This window comes from Dendrobates tinctorius, unplaced genomic scaffold (genome assembly GCF_039654945.1).
Source record: "Dendrobates tinctorius isolate UK_male_01 unplaced genomic scaffold, ASM3965494v1 ptg000158l, whole genome shotgun sequence".
Lineage (NCBI taxonomy): Eukaryota > Metazoa > Chordata > Amphibia > Anura > Dendrobatidae > Dendrobates > Dendrobates tinctorius.
Genome location: NW_027361825.1, coordinates 41,578,966 through 41,604,664, shown reverse-complemented (window position 1 = coordinate 41,604,664; position 25,699 = coordinate 41,578,966). Strand labels below are relative to the sequence as shown.

The following is a 25,699-nucleotide window of genomic DNA, read 5'->3' as shown; positions in this document are numbered from 1 at the left end:
GCTTTGAGCAGGGGGTTGGACCAGATGGCCCAGGAGGTCCCTTCCAACTCTACGATTCTATGATTCTAGCCTTTATTCCCTTTGGGTCACTCCGCTCCTGCCCTCTGAGCTGAACCTAAATCCCCTCCCATTGCCTCTAGCAGCTAAATACTCAAACTTAAGAGGCGGTTTTAGCGCCAATGGATCCGGTCGGGCCCCTGCTACACGTTGAGACTAAACACATCTTTGCTATCTGGTTCCTACTAGCCATTCTATGTATCTCCCCACCCTTAGGTGCTAAAATGGATAGAGACTCTGGAAGGCATTTGGCCCTTTCCAGAAATCTCGAGAATGTAACTGGTGTGTGACCAGTACGTACAATAAGTCCATATTGTTCTTATGAAATCATAGCTGTCAGAACAAAGAAGTTAGACCACATGCTACCTACATAGAAAGCAAATAGAACTTATTTGGCTCAAGGTGTGAGATCTGTCACTCGCAGCCTTTTGAGGCTTGACCCCTCTGTCCTGCTGAGCTAGGTGTTCTCATACAGCTGCACGCTGAATGGGGTTTTATAATCCCATGCCAGATAATATCAGTCATTTGTATCTATTCTCCAATATTCTTCTCAAACCTGCTGTTTCCTTTCTAATGGCGATATATTACATATAGATCATTCTGTTTCCATCAGAGGTTTAACTATGCGTTCAGCTCAAGGGGAGGGTGGGGATCATAACTTGTAACTGTGATTACAACTACAGTGGCACACAGCTCCTCTGTACATAGTATGATGGCCACGCTGCTACCAAAAACAGTCTGACTCTCACAGAAGCCCTCACACTGTGTAGAACCCACACTGTATAATAGCCTCCACACTATACAATGGTCTCCAAAGTGTTCACCACCCTAGCCCTCAAACTGTTATGAACCCCACGTTAGCCCCCCACACTGTGTAATAGGCCCCACAATTTTATAAGGGCCTCCAGAGTAGTCCCTATAATGTTTGACGCCCCCACAAGTTTTAATTAAGATTAAAAAACATCATATACTCACCTAGTCCAGGATCCCGACGAGTCCACTGGCGATGCTGGAGCGGGCGCTCAGGACGTCAGAGTCCCAGCGCGGTGCAATGACGACACTGGGTCAGGACTCTGATATCCTGCGCATGCGTCAGCAATTCGGTTGTTCTGTACACCGCAGGCTTAAAGTGACATGCAGTGTCCAGAATGCAGAGCGGTTGTGCAGTGAGATCGTGTTTCCCTGTTCTACCGTGGGGCTTAACTGTAATAATAATAATAATCTTTATATAGCGCCAACATATTCCGCAGCGCTTTACAGATGAACAGTTTCAAACACAACAGTCATAAGTAACAACGTTAACAATACAATAATTAAAGCGAAATAAGACGACCCTGCTCGTGGAGCTTACAATCTACAATGAGGTGGGGGGGATACAAAGCACAGGTTTGTATTTACAATGATGTATTTACAATGACGGTCCAGCCATCTTCAGGGGGTGGGGGTTAGATGGAGATAGTGAATGGGCTACACACACACAAACATGACTTTGATTACTGAATGTGATAGGCCGCTCTGAACAAATGTGTTTTGAGCGAGCGCCTAAAACTATGCAAATTGTGGATGGTCCTAATATTTTGGGGTAGAGCATTCCAGAGGATTGGCGCAGCACGGGAGAAGTCTTGGAGTCGGGAGTGGGAGGTACGGATTAGGGCAGAGGTTAGTCGAAAGTCATTTGCAGAGCGCAGCGGTCGGTTAGGCCGATAGACAGAAATGAGGGAGGAGATGTAAGGGGGTGCCGCACTGTGGAGAGCTTTGTGGGTGAGAACAAGTACTTTGAATTGTACCCTGTAATGAATTGGCAGCCAGTGTAACGACTGGCGAAGAGCGGACGCGTCTGAGAAACGATTAGCCAGATGGACAACCCTGGCTGCTGCATTAAGGATAGACTGGAGAGGGGAGAGTCGAGTGAGAGGGAGGCCAATTAATAGAGCATTACAGTAGTCTAGGCGGGAGTGGATCAGGGCGACAGTGAGAGTTTTTGTTGTTTCCATGGTGAGAAAAGGGCGGATTCTAGAGATGTTCTTTAGGTGTAAGCGGCATGAGCGGGCAAGAGATTGTATATGGGAGGTGAAGGAGAGATCGGAGTCGAACATAACACCCAGACAGCGCACCTGCTGTCGGGGTGTTATTATGGTGCCACCCACAGAGAGGGAAATGTCAGATTTAGGGAGGTTAGTAGATGGTGGGAGCAGAAGAAGTTCAGTTTTGGAGAGGTTGAGTTTCAGATAGAGAGCAGACATGATGTTGGACACTGCAGACAGACAGTCAGTGGCGTTCTGTAGTACAGCGGAGGTAAGGTCAGGGGATGATGTGTACAGTTGTGTGTCATCAGCATAAAGATGGTACTGAAAGCCAAATCTGCTGATGGTCTGTCCAATTGGGGCTGTATAGAGAGAGAAGAGAAGGGGGCCAAGGACTGAGCCCTGAGGTACCCCAACAGTGAGAGGAAGAGGAGATGAAGTGGAGCCAGAAAACAGAACACTGAAGGAGCGGTCGGAAAGATAGGAGGAGAACCAGGAAAGAGCAGTGTCCTTAATGCCTAGTGACTGGAGCCTAGAGAGTAGGAGAGGATGGTCAACAGTGTCGAAAGCTGCAGAAAGGTCGAGAAGAATGAGCAGAGAATGGTCACCATTACGTTTTGCTGTCAGAAGGTCATTGGTCACTTTGATGAGTGCAGTTTCTGTCGAATGTAGGGGGCGGAAACCGGACTGTGAAGGGTCTAGGAGGGAGTGAGTGGAGAGGTAACGGGTAAGGCGTGAGTATATCAGGCGCTCCAAGAGTTTAGAGATGAAGGGGAGATTGGAGACTGGTCTGTAGTTGTTTGTGCAGGATGGGTCAAGGGTGGGTTTCTTTAGTAATGGAGTAATGATAGAGTGTTTGAAGGAGGAGGGGAAAATGCCAGAGGAGAGGGAGAGATTAAAGATTGTAGTTAGGTGAGTTGTGACGACTGGGGAGAGAGACTGGAGGAGATGTGAGGGAATGGGGTCGGTTGTGCATGTAGTTGGACGAGAAGAGGAGAGGAGCCTGGAGACTTCTTCTTCTGTGATGGGAGCAAATGTGGAGAGTGAGCCAGGGGAAATGCAGGGAGGGATGGGAGTCACTGAACTTGGTGATTGGGAGCGGATTTCCTGACGGATATTGTCTATTTTCTCTATAAAGTGGGAGGCCAGGTCATCAGCGCAAATGTCTGTGATAGGGGCTTGTGCTTTTGGCCTGAGGAGGGAGTGAAAGGTGTCAAAAAGTTTCTTGGGGTTGTTGGATAGTGAGGAGATCAGGGTGGTGAAGTAGGTCTGTTTGGCGAGGTGAAGGGCAGAGTTATATGTCCTTAACATAAATTTGAAGTGTATGAAGTCTTCTGGTGTGTGTGTTTTCCTCCATAAGCGTTCAGCACACCTAGAGCATCGCTGGAGAAATCGGGTTTGCGATGTGAGCCAGGGCTGTTTCACTCTGTGTTTGGAGGTTCTGAGGGTGAGGGGAGCTACTTGGTCAAGGGTGCTTCTAAGAGTGTCATTGAAGTGATGTACAGCCAGATCAGGACAGGACAAAGAAGAGATTGGGGACAATGATGAGTGTAGGGAGTCTGAAAGTGTATGAGGGTTAATGGCTTGTAGATTTCTGACTGAATGGTAGGTAGGAGGGTGCTGGGGTGAGCGAGGATTTGTGAGTGTAAAGGAGAGAATGTTGTGGTCAGAGAGGGGAAGCGGTGAGTTATCTAGGTAGGAGATTGAGCAGAGCCGGGCGAAAACCAGGTCCAGGGTGTTACCGTCTTTGTGTGTTTCAGAGGTTGAGAGCTGAGAGAAGCCTAGAGAAGTGGTTAGTGATAGAAGCTGGGATGCAGATGTGGAAGTGGGGCTGTTAATGGGGATGTTGAAGTCTCCCAGGATAAGGGTTGGTAGTTCTGAGGACATGAAGTGCGGCAGCCAGGCAGAGAAATGGTCCAGGAAGTGGGTGGGTGAGCCTGGGGGCCGGTATATGACCGCTACTCTGAGGGAGAGGGGACGAAAGAGCCTGATGGTGTGGACTTCAAAAGAAGGGAATGAGAGTGATGGAACTGAGGGGATGACCTGGAAAGTGCATTGTGGGGACAGGAGTATGCCGACTCCACCACCAGGTCTATTTGTCGGTCTCGGGGAATGGGAGAATTGTAAGCCACCATGGGAAATGGCAGCAGGAGAGACAGTGTCAGAATCCTGAATCCAGGTTTCCGTGAGGGCCAACAAATTCAGAGAGTTTTTCAGAAAGTAATTGTGTAGGAAAGGAAGCTTGTTGCATACAGACCGTGGATTCCAAAGGGCACAATTGAAAGAAGGAGATGAAGGAGTGCAAGTGATATTAGTAAGATTATTAAGGTTTCGATGTGAGGTAGGGTAGGGGTTGAGGTTGGGGGATGGTGGACCGGGGTTGGGGGAGATGTCCCCTGAAATCAGTAGGAGCAGGAAGATAAAGAGCAAGTAGTTTTTGGAATTGTATGAAGATTTTATGTGCAGTGTGTTTGGGCAAGATGGGCTGAGGCTTTTTAAGAAGGTGAGAAGTGCATGGGAGCTGTACATGGGAGAAGCAAAGAGAGAGGAGCTGATGTATATGAGTCGTGATGGAGGGGGGATTGGTTGGTGAAAGTGGATTGCAAGAGAACATAGGAGGATAGGAATAAAGCACATGGTTAAAAGGGACAGCAGAGTGAGGGTTACCTGACTCCTGTCCTGACTAACTGCCATGTAATAACTGCTGTATCCCGACGCTTATCTTCGTGACGCTTTGCTTCTGTGATGCGTGCACCCCCACATGCGTGCACCCCTATGGATGGTTCTAAATTTATAGTCCAGACTGCAGGGTCTGAAGAGATGGATTGTGGGAACTGGTTGAGGATAATTTGGCAGCTGGGCTGAGCACACCAGGGTTTTTTTTATTTTTATTTTTTGGGATGATCAAAGACATTCAGCCTGGCAACATCTATTTTAACACCTCCACCAGATAAGATCTACACTGATCCCAGTCATGGAAATGCAACAGTGAGTTTTAAGTACAATGCACCAAATGATTTATAACAAAGAATTAGCAGACACATTAAAATATGTTTCTAGATGGTAAAGCAGCAGATGACACAGCAGACAGCAAGCAGAGGGAATTTTTACCATTAGAGTCTATTGCAGCAGATGAGACAGCAATCAGAGGTGGGAAGTTGTACCGTTTGAATATGTTGCAGAAGACAGCGTAGCTCTGGGTGAGCCCCTCTGAGCAACCTGATGTGTCAAAAATGGCGTGTAGTCGTACATTGTCTATTTGTATGGTGCTATTTTTTTTTTTTTTGTACACCAGATCTACGTCAATTTAGCTTCTGTAGCCTTTTTGGCCTTCCTAATGACCCCTGAAGTGTGTGTGTGATTGAAGAAACTCCTGTCAGATGCTTTTTGTAAAGTTTTTAATTCAGGGGGAATCCAGTAATCCCATTATAGGATACTGTTAAATAGCTTATTCCTGGCCTTAAATGACTGGGATGGCCTGCTCAATAGATTAAGCAGTATGTGTGTGTGTGGGGGGGGGGGCTATTTGTTTTTTTTAATTCAATATGTATACTGGTTTCACCAACTTTTAGATCAAATATGCATAAAAAGTCGTGGAGCTTTTGTAAATGCACCCTAAGATTTCAGAGCGTGTAAACTGCCTGTTGTTGTTTCCATCTGCGTTGCAGTTTGCCACAACAAAATTAAAAATACGTCCTGTAAGTGAGTCAGTGGCAGGTAGCCACCCGGATTATTCCCATTTGGGCTAATCTCTGCAGACTCTCGGTCGTTCATACTGCAAACCTGTGTCATCCTGATGTGTGTGTCAAATACGTGGCATATTTCTCTACAGGAAAAATCGCTCCAGACTGCTGCTATATTATATTCCAGAGCTGCATTCATAGTTCTACTAATTGTTACAGTAAACAATTAAGCTCAACAGACATACAAATTCTGCATTCTGGAATTGTTTTCCTACAACAGTGATGTACAATTCTCTATTCTGCCACAGCTGACTATTCTCATGTTGCAATGAGGGACATTGGTGGCAGAGGGGTGGCAGGATCATTATGTGTGGCTGACATTATTTTATTTAGCCTGATTTACATCCACTTTTCCCATTAGTGGCTTTGAAGGAACAGGATTGTGGGTATATGTCCTTGCCTCTAGGAGGTTTGACACCAGGTCAGTGTGTTGAATCCTCTTGGTGGGCTATACTCTCCCCTAGAACAGTAGGCAGCTCAGTTATAGCCTAGTGTCCTAATAGGGAGACACGACCTGTATAAGCTCTTCGGCACTTTTTTTTTTTTTTTTTTTTTTGCTCCGCCCCTCCAATCCTTTTTTCTTTTTCCGCACTTCTGTTGCCACCAACATCTGCCACGTGCATCTGTCAAGCAAGAGGGTTAATCAATTGAGGCTGCAGCGTTACTAAGCCATAACCCGTGTGGCCTGCACCCTGTTCTGACTCCCACCTCATGTTTGGATCAGACAGTGGGTTTTCTGCTCTCAATCAGCTATTTTCATGCTGTTTATTGTGGGAAAGGTAACCCCCCCCCCGGTCTTTCTTGCTTCCAGCTCTGACCTCGCTTCTCCTGATGCCTCCTCTGCCTGTATTTCATCCTTCTGGTCATGCTGAACTTCAGAAACCACCAGTCTGCAACTCCAGTCATTTTTTTTTTTTTTTTTTTGTCGCTAGCATCATTTGGTTTTGTGGTTTTTACATCTCCTGGACCTTTCCCAGGTAAAAGGCATGGAATGGTTCCTACTATTTTTCATTTTTTCCAGGAAGACATTCACCACTCCATCTTTCCTTGCACTAATCACTTTAACAAACATTTACCATGTGGTCAGCCTACCTCTCTCTGGGTACAGTGACTTAACTTCCCTGCCCGCTCAGGAATTCCTTGGATCCTTCTCGTGAGCCAAGTCCTCCTTTCCCTCCATATATATCAGGTCTTTGACACAGGCTATGGGTAATCTGGCCAGCCTCCCTCAATCTATGGTCTATTTTCTCGAGCGATTGTCAGCCGAATGGTATCTTACCCAGTCAAATGTTCTCTTGGTGTAGAGCTTGAGGAACCTCCTTACAGACTATCTCACAAGAGACCTATGATCTCTCTGCAGAGATCTATTTCGGTATCTCCAAAACACTCCCAGGAGAGAGCCACAGAGGGTGAAACTGCTTTTTCCCCTTTTCAGTCAGAATCCCTGAGTCCCAATAGGATGCTAAGGTGACTTCATCTCTAAAGGGGTCTTATCTGGGAGTGAGAGACCATTTCAAGTTAAGGACTCCCATGAAGCGGTTTTCTACAGACTGAAAGAACTCACCTTTCCAAACCATGAGTGTTTTGACGATCATTTTGCAAACTAATAGAAAAGCACACACAAGCACATTCTTTCCTGTATAAGATGATCGATTCCCTCTCAAAAGCGTTCTTTTCGGTAGCAAATTCTACCTTTTCGTCCTGCTTTCATGACAATTTGGGTCAGCAAGACCTGTTCAGCCTGAGCTAACCATCTTATTTCCCAACTTACAACCCATAGTGCATCTATGGCTGCACTCTACTTGGCTGAGATCCTGGTCTTCAGACCCAGTGTCCAAAAAGCCCTTATGCCACCTTTCAAAGGGAACTCTTTTCAGAAACTGCCTAGTTGAACTCATCAAAAATGCCACAAGAGGCAACATTGCACTAATTTTCTAGAACTGTAAACTCTATCACCCATAGAGGAGATTCCAGAGTTTTGCTCCTTTTGTGACTCCTTTCGGACGTGACAAGATGTCTTCCTGAGTATCCAGCTCTAAACAGTCCTTGTTCTAGCTGAAGTCTTCCTGCACACCTGCCTCAAGGCTGCAATTCCGTCCATTTCCAAGATTTCTACCACATGATGTTTTTTTTCCCCTGCCTAACACCTCTCAGCTAGGGGGACATCTCTCTTTCAGAGAAATTTTGATGGCTCACATGAATGATGCCTGGCTCAAAGAGATGGTATCTTTTGGATTACTAATTTGAATTCACCTTCTTGCCCCCAAACAGGTGTTTTGTTCTGTTTTTTTTTTTTCTTTTGGCACTTTGAAATGTTTGAACTTTTGTGTGTCATTGTGCCTGTTCCAGATGCATAACTGTTCCAGTGATACTAAGTGATACTACTAAAACCTGTTTAGGACTTAAAAAGGATTGGTTAGTCAGACCCAATGTGACTTGGAGACTAAACAGATTTGTGCAGGTATGACAATTTTGTATGGCATTTCTGTAGTCTGGAGCTAGGATGATTCCTTCTTCAGTAGATTTGTGCGTATCTTCAGATTTTCATCATGTGCCACTAGCTATTTCTTCACTGTTAGTTGTCTTCATTTCTAGTTTCTCTTTCCTTTTGACTAGTGACATCTCCAAGGTTCGTCACCAAAGTTCTCATTCTTCTATGCCAAAGGGGTAGCAACTGTTCCTTATCTTGAATGAATGAATGAAATATATATATATATAATTTTTTTATTTATTTTATTTTTTTTAGGGAGTGGGGGTGAAAACCTTGTTTAAGAAAAATAATCTGTCTAGTCTCCATATCATCTTGGGTTCATTGGAACTCTCCATTTAGAACTCCCACCAAGCACCTGGAATTTCTGGGCGTGATAGTCACCTTCATGTGGTGAATCTGCCTTCCTTAGTCAAGTTCTCCCTTGTTCGAGCCGAAGTGGCTTTTTTCGTCATGTGGGCTCGATCCATTTTTTGCAAGAGGGTTCCTTGTAACATTCTTACTGTTTAGCATCCATCCACTACAGCATTCTATTTTGTCTCTCTAGAAAACGTTTGACCACAAGACAGATGCAACAATCTAAGGAGTCCACTAAGTCTGCAAAGACTTTCCCTAAAGGTTGACAATGCAGCTCTGCTTTCCAATAGATTCTTCTTTCTCTCCAAAGGCAGGTGGTGGTGACCAATGACAGTCTGTTGGGCTGGGGTATGGTGTTCACCCATCTTGCCACTCTGGGTCTTTGGAGGAATCATGCCTACAAATCTACCTTCTAGAACTGATCTCTATTTTTCTGGCTCTCTTCCACTGTTTATTTTCAGGGATCGCTCACTTCCGAGTGTAGATGGGTAACCATGGGGAATCTCCTCGATTCTTCACGTGACGGAGCTATACGTTATAGCCTTCTCTGTAATCAATGCTGTTCGTGTGGAAAAACTAGGCATCTGACTTTCTCAGTTGAGAAACCTTGTATCCGTGTAGTGGACTCCTCTCCCATAGGTCTTCAACCAGCTCTGCATTTTGCTGGGGCACCCTGATCTATATGCATCTATTTTGCATGCATTGTCAGTCACAAGGTCCTAAACTGTATTGCCAGGTCCCAACAGTGGTGGGTAGGGGGGCCTTCCCAGTGGATGCTCCTTTCACTGCTTGGACAGAGTTCTCTCTGCTGGCTCTCTTCCCCTTCTAACCCACAATCTCAAGTGTCAAGGGTGGCCCGGCCATCCTGATGGCTTTAGACTTGTCCAGTTGGTTGCAGATAATCCATGGCCTCTTCCTCCTCATCGCCATCTCATTTTACATTATCCTCTGTCCACCACATCTTAGCTCAGCTGTGTATAACGGCGTGGCTATTGAATTCAAGGTTCTGAAATCCAAGAATCTTTATGATTCTGTTATTCAGACCATGCCAGTCTCGTAAGCCTCAATCTGCCAACTTTTACCACTGTACTTGGAAGTGCTACTTTCTATGATAAGAAAAGATTGATTTCCATCCCATGTTTTTCTTGATTCTTAAGAATGATTGCTTTATTCAGTCTTGTGTAGAGGTAGGCCTAATCCTTGCCTCCCTGAAGGAACAGGATTCTGACCTTCATGGATGGTAGGATTTCCGGTGATGATAACTTTACATTTTTCAGAATGACTGTGCATGCAAGGCACCCTTTCCTCATTTTCCATCAGGTTTAGGTGGTCTTTATTCCTTTGTCATCTCTTGTTCCAAAGATGGTCTCGACTTTCCACATCAAGAATATTGACTGACCCTCCCATTGATGTCTGAGTGCATTCTCCTCTCTTTACTGTCTGAATTTGGTTATGACCTACTCTTCTGTTATAGAAGCCTTCTGATGTTCTGATTTTTTTTTTTATTTTTTATTTTTTTTATTTTTTTTTTATGTATCCCTGATGGGCCACGCAAGGGCTTTTCTGCCTCCAAGAAGACAATTTCCAAATGCATCAAGTTGACTCTTCTGGAAGCCTACAAAGCCAATGACAAACTTTAGTCTATCTTGGGAAGTTGGGCATCAAGCCTCTATTTTTCACGTCAGCTTGGCTGTCTTCTCGGCTTCTGTCCATACCTTTTCTGAAAAATTTTACTAGATTCTCTCAATGGATTTTACTAATGCCATTGTGGTCGTAAGATGCTGCCAGTTCATGTCTGCTTAGCAGTCCATATGCTCAGCTATTTGTTTTCAGCAAAGAGCAAACAGATGAACGGCATACTAGGGCACAGAAATCACCACATTACCAGACGGAGCTATTATTCTGAAGTATTGCGGCATATAATTCAGTCAAAAAATGGAGGTGCTTGCATGAAAAAACATGAATATTTCAATATAAAACGAAAAAAGAAGAAATATTCAGCACTCACCGATGTAGCTGAAAAACTGTGCGTCTTTATTTCACATAAATTCCATGAATGGATGTGTGGACATGCAGGACGTTAGAGGAATGCTAGGGGAGGGAGGTGCCGAACAAAAAAATTGTATTTAGATTATAATCTTCCTATGATATTGTAAAAATATAGATTATCTTGTAAATCGATATGGAAAGATTTATTCTTTACTAGTATCTTGCACTCTGTATATTGTATAACTATATATATTTTTTTTTTTTTTGTAAATGTTTGTTTCACAACTTGTTATGTATGTTAATTAGTAAGGTCTGTGATCCTATAAAGGGAATGACCTTTAGCTAATCCCCTCACCTGGACCCGTAGAAGCGAGTAATCGCAAAATGGCCGTTGTCTGGCACCTCCCTCCCCTAGCATTCCTCTAACGTCCTGCATGTCCACACATCCATTCATGGAATTTATGTGAAATAAAGACGCACAGTTTTTCAGCTACATCGGTGAGTGCTGCATATTTCTTCTTTTTTCGTTTTAGATTGAAATATTCAGCTATTTGTTTTACCCAACAGTTGGGATTGCTTTTGATCATCCCAAAGGTCCTGGCTGTCTCATGCCATTAAGGAGAAAAAGATTTTTGCACTTACTGTCAACTCACGTTCTCGTGGAAATACATTAGTAGGCACTGCTCCCTCCCTACTTCTAGTTCGTCTGTCATGGGGTCAGTTGTGGATGCCCTTGGGAAGAGGTGTGTTTTTTGTTTTTTTTTTTTGTTTGTTTTTTTTTTTTTGCTTCTATGTTGGGTTCAGGTCATGATGAATCCTGATTTGTTAATTACTACAGAGTTTTTCCTATTTTGAGCTGTTCTTCTGCTTTTCGCACCAAATTGAGCTGCCTAATGTTCTAGATAGTTTGCTTACACAGTGCGGAAGAAAATCTACTACCTTTCCAAATCTCATCCATATGCAGCATAATTCGTCTTTTTTTTTTTTCTTTTTTTTTATGGACAGACGTTAAACCGCGGAGCTGATTTTTATGTGCTGCACTTTTCCACTGCGTATTTCACCTTCTGCAAGGCATAGAATGACGTCCATATGTGTTTGCAGCAAAATACGCTACTAATTTCTTCCTCTAGACTTCACCTCTTGTGGATGAAGCCTTAAAGTGCACAATTAACACTTAATGACAGGAGCAGTCTGCCAGAACTATGACACCAAGGAAATATTAATGTCTCTTCTGTTTTTCTCTTTAGCCCAGAATGTCACTGTGGAAGATGTCATCATGTCATATACACAAGCCTGCCAGAAACTGAACTGTAAACAGATTCCTAAACTTATCCGTCAGCTTCAGGTAAAGTATGCTGCGTACATGTGTAATATGGAAAAATGTACAAAAGTGTCCATAAGTGCCTTAGGCCGTGGTCACACTAGAGCTAAACACGGACGAGTGAGAGGTGTAAAAACCACGCATTGCACATGGACCAGTGAATCTCTATGGGGCAGCTGCCATCAGCCGTATATTTCTCACGGGTATTTTACAGTCCGTGCCAATCGCAGCATGCTGCAATTGTCAGAGTATTCCGCCCGCAATACGCCAATGCAAGTCTATGGGTGCGCCAAAAAAAAACACATTACACATGGACCAGACGTGTGACTTGCGAGAAATATGCACTCGGTGTCCTTTAGAAAAGCCGGCAATTCAGTGCGCGATGCAGTAAAATCACACTGACAGGTTTAATAAAGAAACGAACGAATAGATATATACACATAGAGAGATAAAAAAAAAAAATATATATATACACACACATATATCTCTAATATATAAAGCTCAGTGTGTGTATGTCCGGGATTGGCATCCGCACCGTCTCAGCTACAGCCATAAAATTTTGGCACAGTCACACGTCTGGACCCCGAGAGCGTCATAGGCTATGTTGTGAGGCGAAATTTTAACCCCGCGCGTTCCGATTCGCCAAACAATTTTGCCCCTATCTACATAATGGGGGAAAAAGTGAAAGGAAAAGTGTTGGAGTCAAATTGACAGCTGCCAGATGTGAACAAGGGGGACTTAAAGAATGAGAGCGATGGCGCCAAAGAGTATATACCGTACAGTTGCTAAGGTGGGGCCCTGACATGGGATACTCACCACACACGGGGATATGAGCACACACACAAAATGAGCCACACGCTACCACGTGCTTCAACACATATACCACCCTCAGCACACATTTCACCACACATACACCAACCTCGCCACATAAAAGTCGAAACACAAAAGTCGCCACTAAAAACTTGCCACGCTGTCCCAGAGCTGTTTAAAAGATGAAAAACGAGCTGTGATTGGTTGCTATCGGCAACAGTTTTCTTTGTAGACAGTTGTGGTAACTGAGGCCTATTATTCTTATCATTTCTATGGTGTTATCGTCCTTCTGTAAAGCTGAAAATAACACAATTTATTACCGTGCCAACACAGACCACCCTCTGACACAGACTGCAGGGGGAGCCCAGTATCACACAGGATAGGATTAGATACATGGCTCAGCAGTCAGTATCACACAGGATAGGATTAGATACGCAGCTCAGCACACAGTATCACACAGAATAGGATTAGATGCACGGTTTTTATGTGCAATATAAATCATTATAATTTGATATAACTAACCACAGTTGGTTACTAAGCCCAGGCAACGCCGGGCTCTTCAGCTAGTGTGTGTATATAATAATAATAATAATTAATAATATTATTATTATTCATTTATATAGCGCCATTTATTCCATGGCGCTTTACTTGGGAAAAGTGGAAATATAAACAAGTTATAATAAACGTGTAAGACAAGGGACACACAAGTACATAAGGAGAGGGGACCCTGCCCGCGAGGGCTCACAGTCTACAGGGATGGGTGAGGATACAGTAGGAGAGGGTAGAGCAGGTCATGCTGTGGTTCAGTAGACCGAGGATCATTGCAGGCTGTAGGCTTGTCGGAACAGGTGGGTCTTCAGGTTCTTCTTGAAGGTTTCCGTTGATGGTGAGAGTCTGATGTGTTGCGGCAGAGAGTTCCAGAGTATGGGGGAAGCACGGGAGAAGTCTTGTATGCGGTTGTGGGAAGAAGAGATAAGGGGGGAGTAGAGATGGAGATCTTGAGATGAGCGAAGGTTGCGTGCGGGTAGGTACCTAGAGACCATGTCAGATATATATATATATATATATATATATATATATATATATATATATATATATATATATATATATATATTTTATTATATGAGGAAAAAAAATCAGGCAGCACTCCAGTTCAAGGGCTTTGTTCAGCACCAGGTGGTGCAACGTTTCGACCTCACAGCACAGCTGGTGTCTTTCATTAAAATAACTTTTAATTAAATGTCTGTGTTTTTTAACCGTTTAATAGTCTAGGGTTAATAATGGATAAGTGTCTAATGACACCTCTCCATTATTAATCAGCTTAATGCCACCTTCCAATTTCAAGATGACATTAACCCCTTAACCCCCAAGGGTGGTTTGCACGCTTCCATGGATCCTGGTGATTCTGACATTGTTTTCTCGTGACATATTGTACTTCATGTTAGTGGTAAAATTTCATTCAAATAACTTGCGTTTATTTGTGAAACAAATGGAAATTTGGCGCAATTTTTGAAAATTTTGAATTTTCATGCCCTTAAATCACAGAAATACGGCACACAAAAAACTTAAGTAACATTTCCCACATGTTTACTTTACATCAGCACAATTTTGGAACCAAAATTTTTTTTTTTGTTAGGAAGTTATATGGGTTAAAAGTTGACCAGCGATTTCTCATGTTTGCAACACCATTTTATTTTTACGGACCACATCACATTTGAAGCCACTTTGAGAGGTCTATATGATAGAAAATACCCAAAAGTGACACAATTCTAAAAACTGCACCCCTTAAGGTGCTCAAAACCACATTCAAGAAGTTTATTAACCCTTCAGGTGCTTCACAGGAATTTTTTGAATATTTAAAAAAAAAAATGAACATTTAACTTTTTCTCACAAAAACAATACTTCAGTTTCAATTTTTTTTATTTTACCAAGGGTAAAAGGAGAAATTGGACTGCAAAAGTTATTGTTCAATTTGTCCTGAGTACGTTGATACCTGATATGTGGGGGGGAACCACTGTTTCGGCGCATGGCAGAGCTTAGAAGGGAAGGAGCGCCGTTTGACTTTTCCAATGCAAAATTGGCTGGAATTCAGATCGGACGCCATGTCACGTTTGGAGAGCCCCTGATGTACCTAAACAGTGGAAACCCCCCACAAGGGACCCCAGTTTGGAAACTAGACCCCCCCCCCCCCCAAGGAACTTATCTAGATATGTGGTGAGAACTTTGAACCCACAAGGGCTTCACAGAAGTTTATAACGTACAGCAGGACAATTAAAAAATCATATTTTTTCCACAAAAATGATAATGTCACCCCCAATTTTTATTTTCCCAAGGGTGACAGGACCCCAAAAGTTATTGTGCAATTTGTCCTGAGTACGCTGATACCCCATATGTGGGTGTAAACGACTATTTGGGCGCATGGCAGAGCTCAGAAGGGAAGCAGCGCCATTTGACTTTTTTGGCTGGAATTGAGATCGGACAGTGGAAACACCCCACAAATGACACCATTTTGGAAACTAGACCCCCCCCCCCCCCCAAGGAGCGTATCTAGATGTGTGGTGAGAACTTTGAACCCCCCAGTGCTTCACAGAAGTTTATAATGCCTGGGCGTGAAAATAAAAAAAATCATATTTTTTTTTCCCCACAAACATGATATTTTAGTGCCCATTTTTTTTATTTTCTCAAGGGTTCCAGGAGAAATTGGACCCCAAAAGTTGTTGTCCAGTTTGTCCTGAGTACGCTGATGCCTCATATGTGGGAGAAAACTACTGTATGGGCACACGTCGGGGCTCGGAAGGGAAGTAGTGACGTTTTGGAATGCAGACTTTGATGGAATGGTCTGCGGGTGTCATGTGCGTTTGGAGAGCCCCTGATGTGCCTAAACTATTGAAACTCCCCACAAGTGACCCCATTTTGGAAACTAGACCCCCCATAGAACCTATCTAGATGTGTGGTGAGCACTTTGAACCCCCAAGTGCTTCACAGAAGTTTATAACGCCTGGGCGTGAAAATAAAAAAATATTTTTTTCTACAAAAATGATATTTTTGCCCCCAATTTTGTTAGTTTCCTAAGGGTAACAGGAGAAATAGGACCCCAAAAGTTGTTTTGCAATTTGTCCTGAGTGGGCTGATACCCCATATGTGGTGGTAAAACACTGTTTGGGCGCATGGCAGAGCTTGGAAGGGAAGGGGCACCATTTGACTTTTTCAACGCAGAATTGGCTGGAATTGAGATCAGATGCCATGTTGCGTTTGGAGAGCACCTGATGTGCCCAAACAGTGGAAACCCCCAATTCTAACTCCAACCCTAACCCCAAACCCTAATCTCATCCCTAACCCTAGCCCTAACCCTAATGGGAAAATGGAAATAAATTTTTTTAATTTTATTATTTTTCCCTAACTAAGGTGGTGGTAAAGGGGGGTTTGATTTACTATTTATGGCGGTTTTTATATTTGGCAGCTGTCACACGCTAAAAGACGCTTTTTATTGTAAAAATAGTTTTTGCATCACCACATATTGAGAGCTATAATTTTTCCATATTTTGACCCACCGAGTCATGTGAGGTCTTATTTTTTGCGGGACGAGTTGACGTTTTTATTGGTATCATTTTCGGGCACGTGACATCTTTTGATCGCTTTTTATTCCGATTTTTGGGATGCAGAATGAACAAAAACCAGCGTTTCATGAATTTCTTTTGGGGGTGCATTTACACTGTTCCGCTTGTGGTAAAATTGATAAAGCGGTTTTATTCTTCAGGTCAGTACGGTTACAGCGATACCTCATTTGTCTTTTTTTATATTTTGGCTCTATTATGCAATGAAAACAATTTTATATAAAAAATTATTTTTGCATCGCTTTAATCTGCGAGCTATAACTTTATTTTTTCGCTCATGACGCTGTATGGCGGCTCGTTTTTTGCAGGACAAGATGACGTTTTCAGCGGTACTATGGATATTTATGTTTGATCGCGCGTTATTGCACTTTTTGTTCGGCGGTATGATAAATAAATCATTATTTTTTGCTTTGTTTTTTAATTTTTAAAGGGTTCGCTAAAGGGGTTAACTAATGGGACAGTTTTATAGGGCAGGTCGTTACGGACGCGGTGATACCAAATATGTGTACTTTTATTGTTTTTGTTTTTTTTTTTATTTCCAAGAAATGAATTTATTAGGGAATGTATTTTTTTTTTTTTTTTTTTTTTTAACTATAACTGTCATGTGACAGATCGCTGTGACAGATCTGCGATCTGTCACAGGCATTTAAGCAGACTTCCTCATGCCTGCGCTTTGCAGGCACTGAAGAAGCCAGCTCCCTGCAGGCCCTCGAAGGTCCCTGTCACCATCTTGGATCCGGGGACCTGCAGGGATGGAGCCCCCCCGCAGCAGCGCTGCACATTGCGCTGCTGTGGGGGGCTCAGGGAAGCATGGAGGGAGCCCCGTGTTTGATCGCGGTGTGCAAGGGGTTAACATGGGGGCGGTCCGTGACCGCCCCTGACACACAGTGTCGGGTTTCAGCTGTGATAACCAGCTGACACCCGGCCGCAATCAGCGCGGCGCTCACTCTGTGACGTACTATCCCGTCCCTGGGAATTAAGTCCCAGGGCACATGGACAGGATAGTACGTCATATGGCAGAAAGGGGTTAATATTAACCCCTTAGCCACCGCTACAGGACAATGGGAATATAGAGGATAAGTGCCTGAAAAGGCGCATCTTATAAATGCGCTTTTTTCGGGGTGTCTGGGGCAGATTTTTGTAGCCGGGGGGAGGCCAAAAACAATGGCCACGCGGTTTTTTTCAACGAATTAACCCCTTAATTTAACACCTAGACGTCCCAAATTTTACACACAAACCCTAATTTAATTATTAGTCAGGACATATAACAAAATACATGAAATGAAATGGTTTACTCTATGTAAACCATGTGTCATTTCATGTCGGGTTTGGGAATGATTTTACAGAAGCCGGCAATTGATTTTGCGGCCATTCTATGTAGAACTCTGAAATTATATATTCTCAATGACATGCGCGTGTGTGTGTATATGTATGTATGTATGTATGTATATATATATATATATATATATATATATATATATATATATATATATATATAATATCACACACACACGCATGTCATTGAGAATATATAGTTTCAGAGTTCTGAAATATGTGTGTGTGTATATATATATATATATATATATATATATATATATATATATATATATATATATAATATGTAAATTTATGTATGTATTCTGTGTATATATCGATTCTTTCGTTTGGGATTTAACCTGTCATAGGGCTCCATTATATGTCCATTTGGCAAGCCTGCGAGAAAATCTCGGCATACAGATGTCATACGGATTACATACGGATGTTTACATGTGCAAAATGCATGACCACACCTTGATTACGGATGACATTCGGAGCACTATTTAGCAGGGCTGTGGAGTCGGTAAGCCAAACCTGCGACTCCGACTCCTCAATTTCCCTTACACCGACTCCAACTCCGACTCCACGACTCCGACTCCCACACATATTGCTTATATTTAAGTGAAAAATTTATTGTAGTACAATGTGAACCTCAGACATTTAATCATTTTTATGATCCAATAATCAAGATATTTAGATAGAACAGAACATATATTGGTGTACTACCCGGTTTTCATTCTTTTTGGTACAGATACGATATGGATAGACAGATATGGATAAATGGATAGATAGAACAGATTTCTAATCTGCTTTTGCTATTGAAAACATTATCTATGAGCTCAAAAACCTTTCAGTGATGCAGTTTTTTAAAAAGATGATCAGCTTTTGCAGCTGAAAAACGTATCCTCAAAAAACACAGGAAAAACGCTGTGTGTGAATGTAGCCTTAGATCAGGAATATAACAGCCATTTATAGGACATTTCATAACTTTCCCAAACTCCTATGAAAAAATATTCAGCACATCCTGCATTGAATTACTGTACCCAATTTATTATATATTTTGGGAGTCGGAGTCGGTCCATTTTATACCGACTCCAACTCCGACTCCGACTCCACCAAAATGAGCTCCGACTCCGACTCCACAGCCCTGCTATTTAGGGGACATTTCTCTGTATTACGCATGGAAAGTACGGACCGTATTTCTCGTCGGTTAGTGTGACCCCAGCCTTATTGTCACCAGCTGAGACAATATAACTTGACCAGAGCAGGCTATACACATAAGATGAACATCTGACAAAATATTGGGCATGACGACAGGGGGTAGGGCATGGTGCATTTAAGTCTGCCCAATCCCAATAGAAAAGCTGCTGACAGAGGCAATTTGGTAGCAATTTATTCTGCTTTCTCATTGTAATTAGTTTGTATGATCGCTTGAGTCGACAGTGTATGTTGATGGTAGAATCAGGAGATGAAAGTGTTAGCCAAACAAGTAGGCAATTAGTGTGTGCTTTTTTTGTTTTTTAGTTTTTTTTTAACCACCATACAAAAAAAAATTTAGACTAAAGAGTAGTCTGATTTAGAGTCTATTATTAAATCTGATGTTTTGCTTCATTGTAGACAGTTTAACGTAATCTAATTCTAGGTTGCTCTTTTTTTTTTTTTTTTTCTTCCAGGATCTGACTGATCTTTCAGGGAGAGTTGAGAGCCTGGATCTCAAGGGTAAGACCTTTTTTATTTCTGCAGGTAGAAGGCATCCTGTGGTCACCTGGAGTCTCCGGTGACTGCAGTCTGAACTGGTGGTTATTCTCCCATCTACTGATGGGCAAGTAGCATCGTTGCTCGGGTGGTCTCCGAGTATTTTGGTGTGCTGGGAGATTGTTTTCCTCATCTCAGCTGCATGATTTGCGGCTGCTAGACAGGCTGAATACATGTGGAAATTCCCTAACAAACAAGGAATCCCCACATGTATTCAAGGTGTCTAGAAGTCACAAATCATGTAGCTGAGACGAGGAAAACAATCTCCGAGCATGCCAAAATGCTCGGGAAGACCTGAGCAACGAGTATACTCGCTCATTACTACTCCCATCCATCAGTCATCTGCTTTTTGTATGCTAGTTAGAATTAGGGGACAGGTGGAAGCATGATTGCAGGATCAGACTATACAAGATTTGTTTGTAGTCTGTTACCATGGAAACATTGTTTTGTATCTCCTATATAGAACTATCAGAACTGTTGTCCCATAGCTAAATCTTAGATTTCTCTGACAAAAAATAATCTTCTGTGCAGTTAATTGAAAGGATGACAGAGTTTCGGTCTAGATATTGTCTTAACCCCTTACTGAAACGTGACATAATAGTATGGCAAAATTGCATATGTCGGGTGCCAGTGTTTGCCTGCATCTTGATGTAACACATGCAACTGGAGCAATCTCCGATAAGTATCACTGCTAATTAACTATTTAAATGCCACTGGTTATATCACCAGACCCCAAAAGGCGATTGCTGGGGGGGACTTATATGTTTTTATGGCAGCTGTGGGCCTCCTGAAGGATGTCTCGCAACAAATCCCCCCCCCATCTATTCATAAAGAAATTGAAAGATTAAAAAAGAATATTTGGTATGGGGATGTGTCAGTCTGATTTATCAAAATATAAAGTGAAATTAATAAACCTTATAAACAGCAGAACTCTAGAATTGTTTTTTTTTTTTTTTTTGCACCTTAAAATTGCAATAAAAAATTATCAAAATGTCAAGCGCTCAAACAGCTTCATCTGCTATAAAAGTTATAGGTTTTAAAAAAATGACAACAATTCAGATATTATATATACAAGTTTGTTAATTATTACTTTTTTTTTTTTTACGAAATTCAAAATTATTTTTCTCCCGCTTAAATTTTTTTTAAATAAAGCCTACACCTTTCTGTTTACACTGTAATTATACCCCCTGCCATATCATACATATATTTTTTTTAAATAAATGAAACCGTGCACAACGTTAAATCACTGCTTCCTCACCTGAAAATGATGGAATTATAAAGGGGGGGGAGCGCTCGGGAGTTAAGAGGTCAAAGAAGACATATCGCATCTTCTGGTATGTCTTGGTTACGATTCTGCAGCATTTGTTTTTCCAGAACTCTGTAATATATAGTTCTTCTTATTTCTCCTAGATCTTTGATAGGATTCATAACAGGGTGTTACGGTTCCATTTGCCAGTGGGGTTGTCTCTACACAATCTAACAGTCTAAATGATTGGACAGCCTTAGAGTATGGAAGGACACCGTTGCCAGCTTATTCAGAAATTTTTAGGAGTTGTAAGAATGGAACGACACTTTAGATTTCTTCGAAAATAAACCCCATAAATGTTATAGTATGGTGAATGCAGTTTTTTCTTTTGCACTGAAACAGATAAGTCAGCGCTGAATTGTACTCTTGTCGTGCCTTCTCCCTTTGATGCAAGCTCCGGTGGAATTTTGATCCACCCGTTTCTGTTAACATGTTAAATGCCGCTGTCGATCTTGATCACGCTGGAAGTGCATCACTAACCCCACTCATTAGCGCCCATGTGACATGATCGCGGGGCGTCGTTGGGTTGGCATGAAAATCAGTGGTCTGCAGGAGACACCCGTGGTTGTCATTGCTGATCTGCTATAAGCGCTGCCCTGTGGCTAGCATATTTTTTTTTTTTTTTTTTTTTACCTTTTTCAGTTTTTATGAAAGAAAGTAAAAATTTAGTTTTCCCACTGAGCCATCAATAGTCTCTTGTTCTATAAAGTCACTTGTCTGTAACACTTGTATTAAAAGGCTGCAGGCAACACAATAGTTAAAGGTCACAGCTCACCTCTCCCCCCTCCCTGCACAGATCAGACTGTCTAGGTCTATTGGTTTCTAAGCAGCATCTGTAAAAAATTTTCTCTGACTGCTCCTAACCGCAGTGGCTGTACTCCTACAAAATATAGACCCTTTTTGATAAAATAAATATATTTACTTCCATAGGGGAGAAATTGGACCATAAAGCGTGTGAGGCACTGGAGGAGATCTTTAAGCGGGTGCAATTTAAAATGGTAGATTTGGAGCAGACAAACCTGGACGAGGATGTAAGTTGGGGTGAATGGAAAGTGTGATCATTGTTGGGACCCAGGGATGTCTAAATAGTTGGGGTGGTCATCTATATTAATGGCACTTGTTACGTGCTGCACTCGGGCGGGAGTAGCCTTCGGTTTTGTCATCCCTTCTCCCTCTTTGTACAGGGAGCCTCCGCTCTGTTTGACATGATTGAGTATTATGAGTCAGCGACGCATCTCAATATCTCCTTCAACAAGCACATTGGCACTCGGGGTTGGCAGGCCGCCGCTCATATGATGCGGAAGGTGAGGTTCAACCGTCGTGTGACGGATTCTTTGTTTTCAGACTTTATTTTCTGATTTGATAGCAATCCTTTATTAACAGTAGATTGATTGTATCCTGATCAGAGTAAATATACCGCTTATCCTGGATATAGTCCTGAATCTACAGTACACAGGCGTAGCACCACCTGCTGGCCACAGTACAAAATATGCGTGGTCATAATAAACATTTTTATAAAGAATTTTTATTTTAATTATATATTATTTTGTACAGACAAACTGCCTGCAGTATTTGGATGCTCGAAATACCCCATTGCTAGACCACTCGGCACCATTTGTGGCTCGGGCGCTACGCATCAGCAGCAGCTTAACTGTTCTTCACCTTGAAAACACCAGTCTTTCTGGAAGACCCCTGATGTTATTGGGTAAGTCATTGCACCCCTTTAGACCTCCACCTGCATTTGGAGAGTGGTTTTCTTAATGGTTCAACAGCCAATTTATACCACATCCATAGCTAATTAAATCGCAAACCCCAAATAATCAAGTTATCCCCCATCTGTGGGATAGCAGCAGACTTCTCATTGTAAAAGGCACCAAAACGCGTCTCTTGCACACTCAGAGCAGGCATTGCTTGTGCTTTTGCATTCCAAACATATGATTTACAAATTCACCCTGATTTTTATTTATTTATTTTTAACCGTCAGCCACAGCTTTAAAAATGAACATAGTATTACGGGAGCTTTACCTCGCTGACAACCGTCTGAACAGCTTACAGGACTCGGCGCAACTGGGAAATGTATTAAAGTTCAACAGCTGCATACAGATCCTGGACCTGCGGAACAACCACATAATGGACTCGGGTGAGTAAGTGTATCACTAAGCTGTACCTTCACTGGTGGACGTTAATATAATGGGTCTTAGATGTCCAAAACTGGAGGGAAAGTTCTTCCCAGGTTTCCTTGCGTAGAAAAGTCCCTTACAAAGACATTCCCACAATTGAAAATTATATTGCACCCAGAACGTACTGATTATTGGAAAGCCCAACCTCTGGGACGCCCTGCAATATTGAGAATGGGGAGCAAAGGTGATTGATTTTTGTGGATGACTATTAGCTTAAGGATGTTTATTAGTGCTCTGAAACTAAAAAATATATATACTGAAGAGCCGGCGCTGCCCGGGCATAGTAACTAACTGTGGTTAGTTATAACAAATTATAATTATCCTCCATCCCATAGTCCCATGCCCATATACCCATCACACATCCTTCATCTCATAGTCCCATGCCCATATACCCATCATACATATACTCCATCCTATAGTCCCGTGTCCATATACTCATCATACATATTCACCATCCCATAGTCGAGTGCCCATATACCCATCACACATCCTTCGTCTCATAGTCCCGTGCCCATATACCCATCAGACATATCCGCCATCCCATAGTCCCGTGCCCATATACCCATCAGACATATCCGCCATCCCATAGTCCCGTGCCCATATACCCGTCAGACATATCCTCCGTCCCATGCCCATATACCCATCAGACATATCCGCCATCCCATAGTCCCGTGCCCATATACCCGTCATACATATCCTCCATCCCATAGTCCCGTGCCCATATACCCGTCATACATATCCTCCATCCCATAGTCCAGTGCCCATATACCCATCACACATCCTCCATCCCATAGTCCCGTGCCCATATACCCATCTTACATATCCTCCATCACATAGTCCCATGCCCATATACCCATCACACATCCTCCATCCCATAGTCAATCATTATGTGATCATAGTGAGCGGAGGGGCTTGCAACCTATGATGACGACAGCGTCGCCATGGCAACCATTGTGACATCATAATGAGGGGCGGGGCTTGATACATACACTTTTTCCCCATTTTGTAGATAGGGGCAAAATTGTTTGGTGAATTGGAACTCGCGGGGTTAAAATTTCGCCTCACAACATAGCCTAGGACACTCTCTGGGTCCAGACGTGTGACTGCCAAATTTTGTGGCTGTAGCTGCGACGGTGCGGATGTCATATATATATTATGGTAGCGCTGTCATTCAAGGTTGGGGACACTCGCTCAGCAGCCAAATAATCACGTCCGGCACAGGTTTTCCATGAAACAATAACAATCCTTGCGGTTTATTCAGGCATCATAAACCCACAGCAGCAACATAAAGTTCATATAATCAGCATAGCATTCATGACAGAGCTTCCCTCTGTTAGGCTTGTGGTCACACGGGTTGCGCAATGTCCAGTACTCAGGCTCTTCATCATCAGGAGGGATCCTCACCACACCGGAGATATTCACAAGGTCTTGCATTACCTTCCCGAATCTTCCAATGATTCTCCCAATCAGACCTTTGGGTACATCTTTCCGCAAAACCAGCCGATCCATAGCCTCCCTTGCTATCTCTAGGCGTTGAGCAGCTTTCGTATTACTCCGCCTTACCAGCTGTTTGACGTGGAGACATTGCAAATGCATCTCTTTCAGGACTGCTACCCGGTTTGCTGTATCTTCCCTGGCTGATATTATCACCAACTGCTGAGTCTCAGATGCCCAGTGCACCTTACACGCCTTGACCGCCTCTTTGAAAGCCTCATGCACACCTTCCTCAGCACAGGCTTCTTGCATGTCTTCGGGTACCTCGATCACAGATTTGAAGGTCGTGGTCTTGCTCTCTTCCTGGACAGAAGGCTCTGGCTTTACCACGGACACTTCCCTTACTACAGTTGTCCCGACCGGGTGACTGTCTTCTTCAGTTCTTAGCTCACAACCTTCATGAGACTTTATCTCCTCAGGTCCCTTTGCCAAGATGGGCACTGGCAGCTCCGTCTCGTTATCACCTGTGCTCGGCCGCTGTAAGTCTTCGTCCAAGCTCTTCTCCTGCAGAAGACCTCTTACAGTTTCTTTGAGCTCCAAGACTTCTTTCTCGAGCCCCTCGACCCAGTGCTCGGCCATTTGCCTCAGGACTCTTTCCCATTTGACATGTTCTTCCATCTCTTCCCTAAGGGTCTGGTTCACATTTTGCCACGTTGACAGGTGACCTCTGAGCTCAGAGACTTCCTTCTCTAGCCCTTCTATTCTGTGCTCCCTTTCTCTCTGAGCCACAGTCACCCCCAGAGTCTGAGTTACCCCGACCTGCCGAGTCACCCTTCCAGTTACCCACTAACCGTGTGAATACTTCAGCCGTCTTATCAATCAGGTCAAAGTCAGTCCTGTCCCGAGGCGTCAGGTACGTCCGTTGGGCAGACGTACCCCTTCTTTCGGTCACATCTACCTCTGATCTGTCCACGTCAGGAGCCGTCACCGTCTTAAGATCTGTTAGCCCAACAATAGAAACGTCTCCAACCTCCTGCCATATATCATCAAACACGATAAAGTCCCGGACCCTCTCCAAGGCATACACTAAGTCAGGTGGTATCCCGCCCCCTTGGCACTCACCACTTGTGGACCCCTCAAATATTACTCTGTCTACCGCATAGTTCACCGTGACCCCATGTTTACGCGAACCTGGACCATTTTCTCGGCCAGACAGAAAGTGAAAGGAGTTCCTGTCAGTCACCTGACTCTTTTACTCCAACCGACCCGAGACTCCTCTTCGGTGCAGCATTACGGTACACACC

General features: G+C 43.2%; 1 protein-coding gene across 3 annotated transcripts in view; it reads left to right on the top strand.

Moving 5' to 3' along the window:
* The window catches only part of PPP1R37 (protein phosphatase 1 regulatory subunit 37), a 59,112-nt gene that overhangs the window by 14,934 nt on the left and 18,479 nt on the right, over window positions 1–25,699 (top strand). For all 3 annotated transcript variants that reach the window (XM_073549364.1, XM_073549365.1, XM_073549366.1), the window contains 6 exons: window positions 11,906–12,003; window positions 19,394–19,439; window positions 21,712–21,812; window positions 21,966–22,085; window positions 22,336–22,486; window positions 22,766–22,921. In XM_073549364.1, coding sequence (XP_073405465.1) covers window positions 11,906–12,003; window positions 19,394–19,439; window positions 21,712–21,812; window positions 21,966–22,085; window positions 22,336–22,486; window positions 22,766–22,921 — 672 coding nt within the window. The remainder of the gene's footprint in view (window positions 1–11,905; window positions 12,004–19,393; window positions 19,440–21,711; window positions 21,813–21,965; window positions 22,086–22,335; window positions 22,487–22,765; window positions 22,922–25,699) is intronic.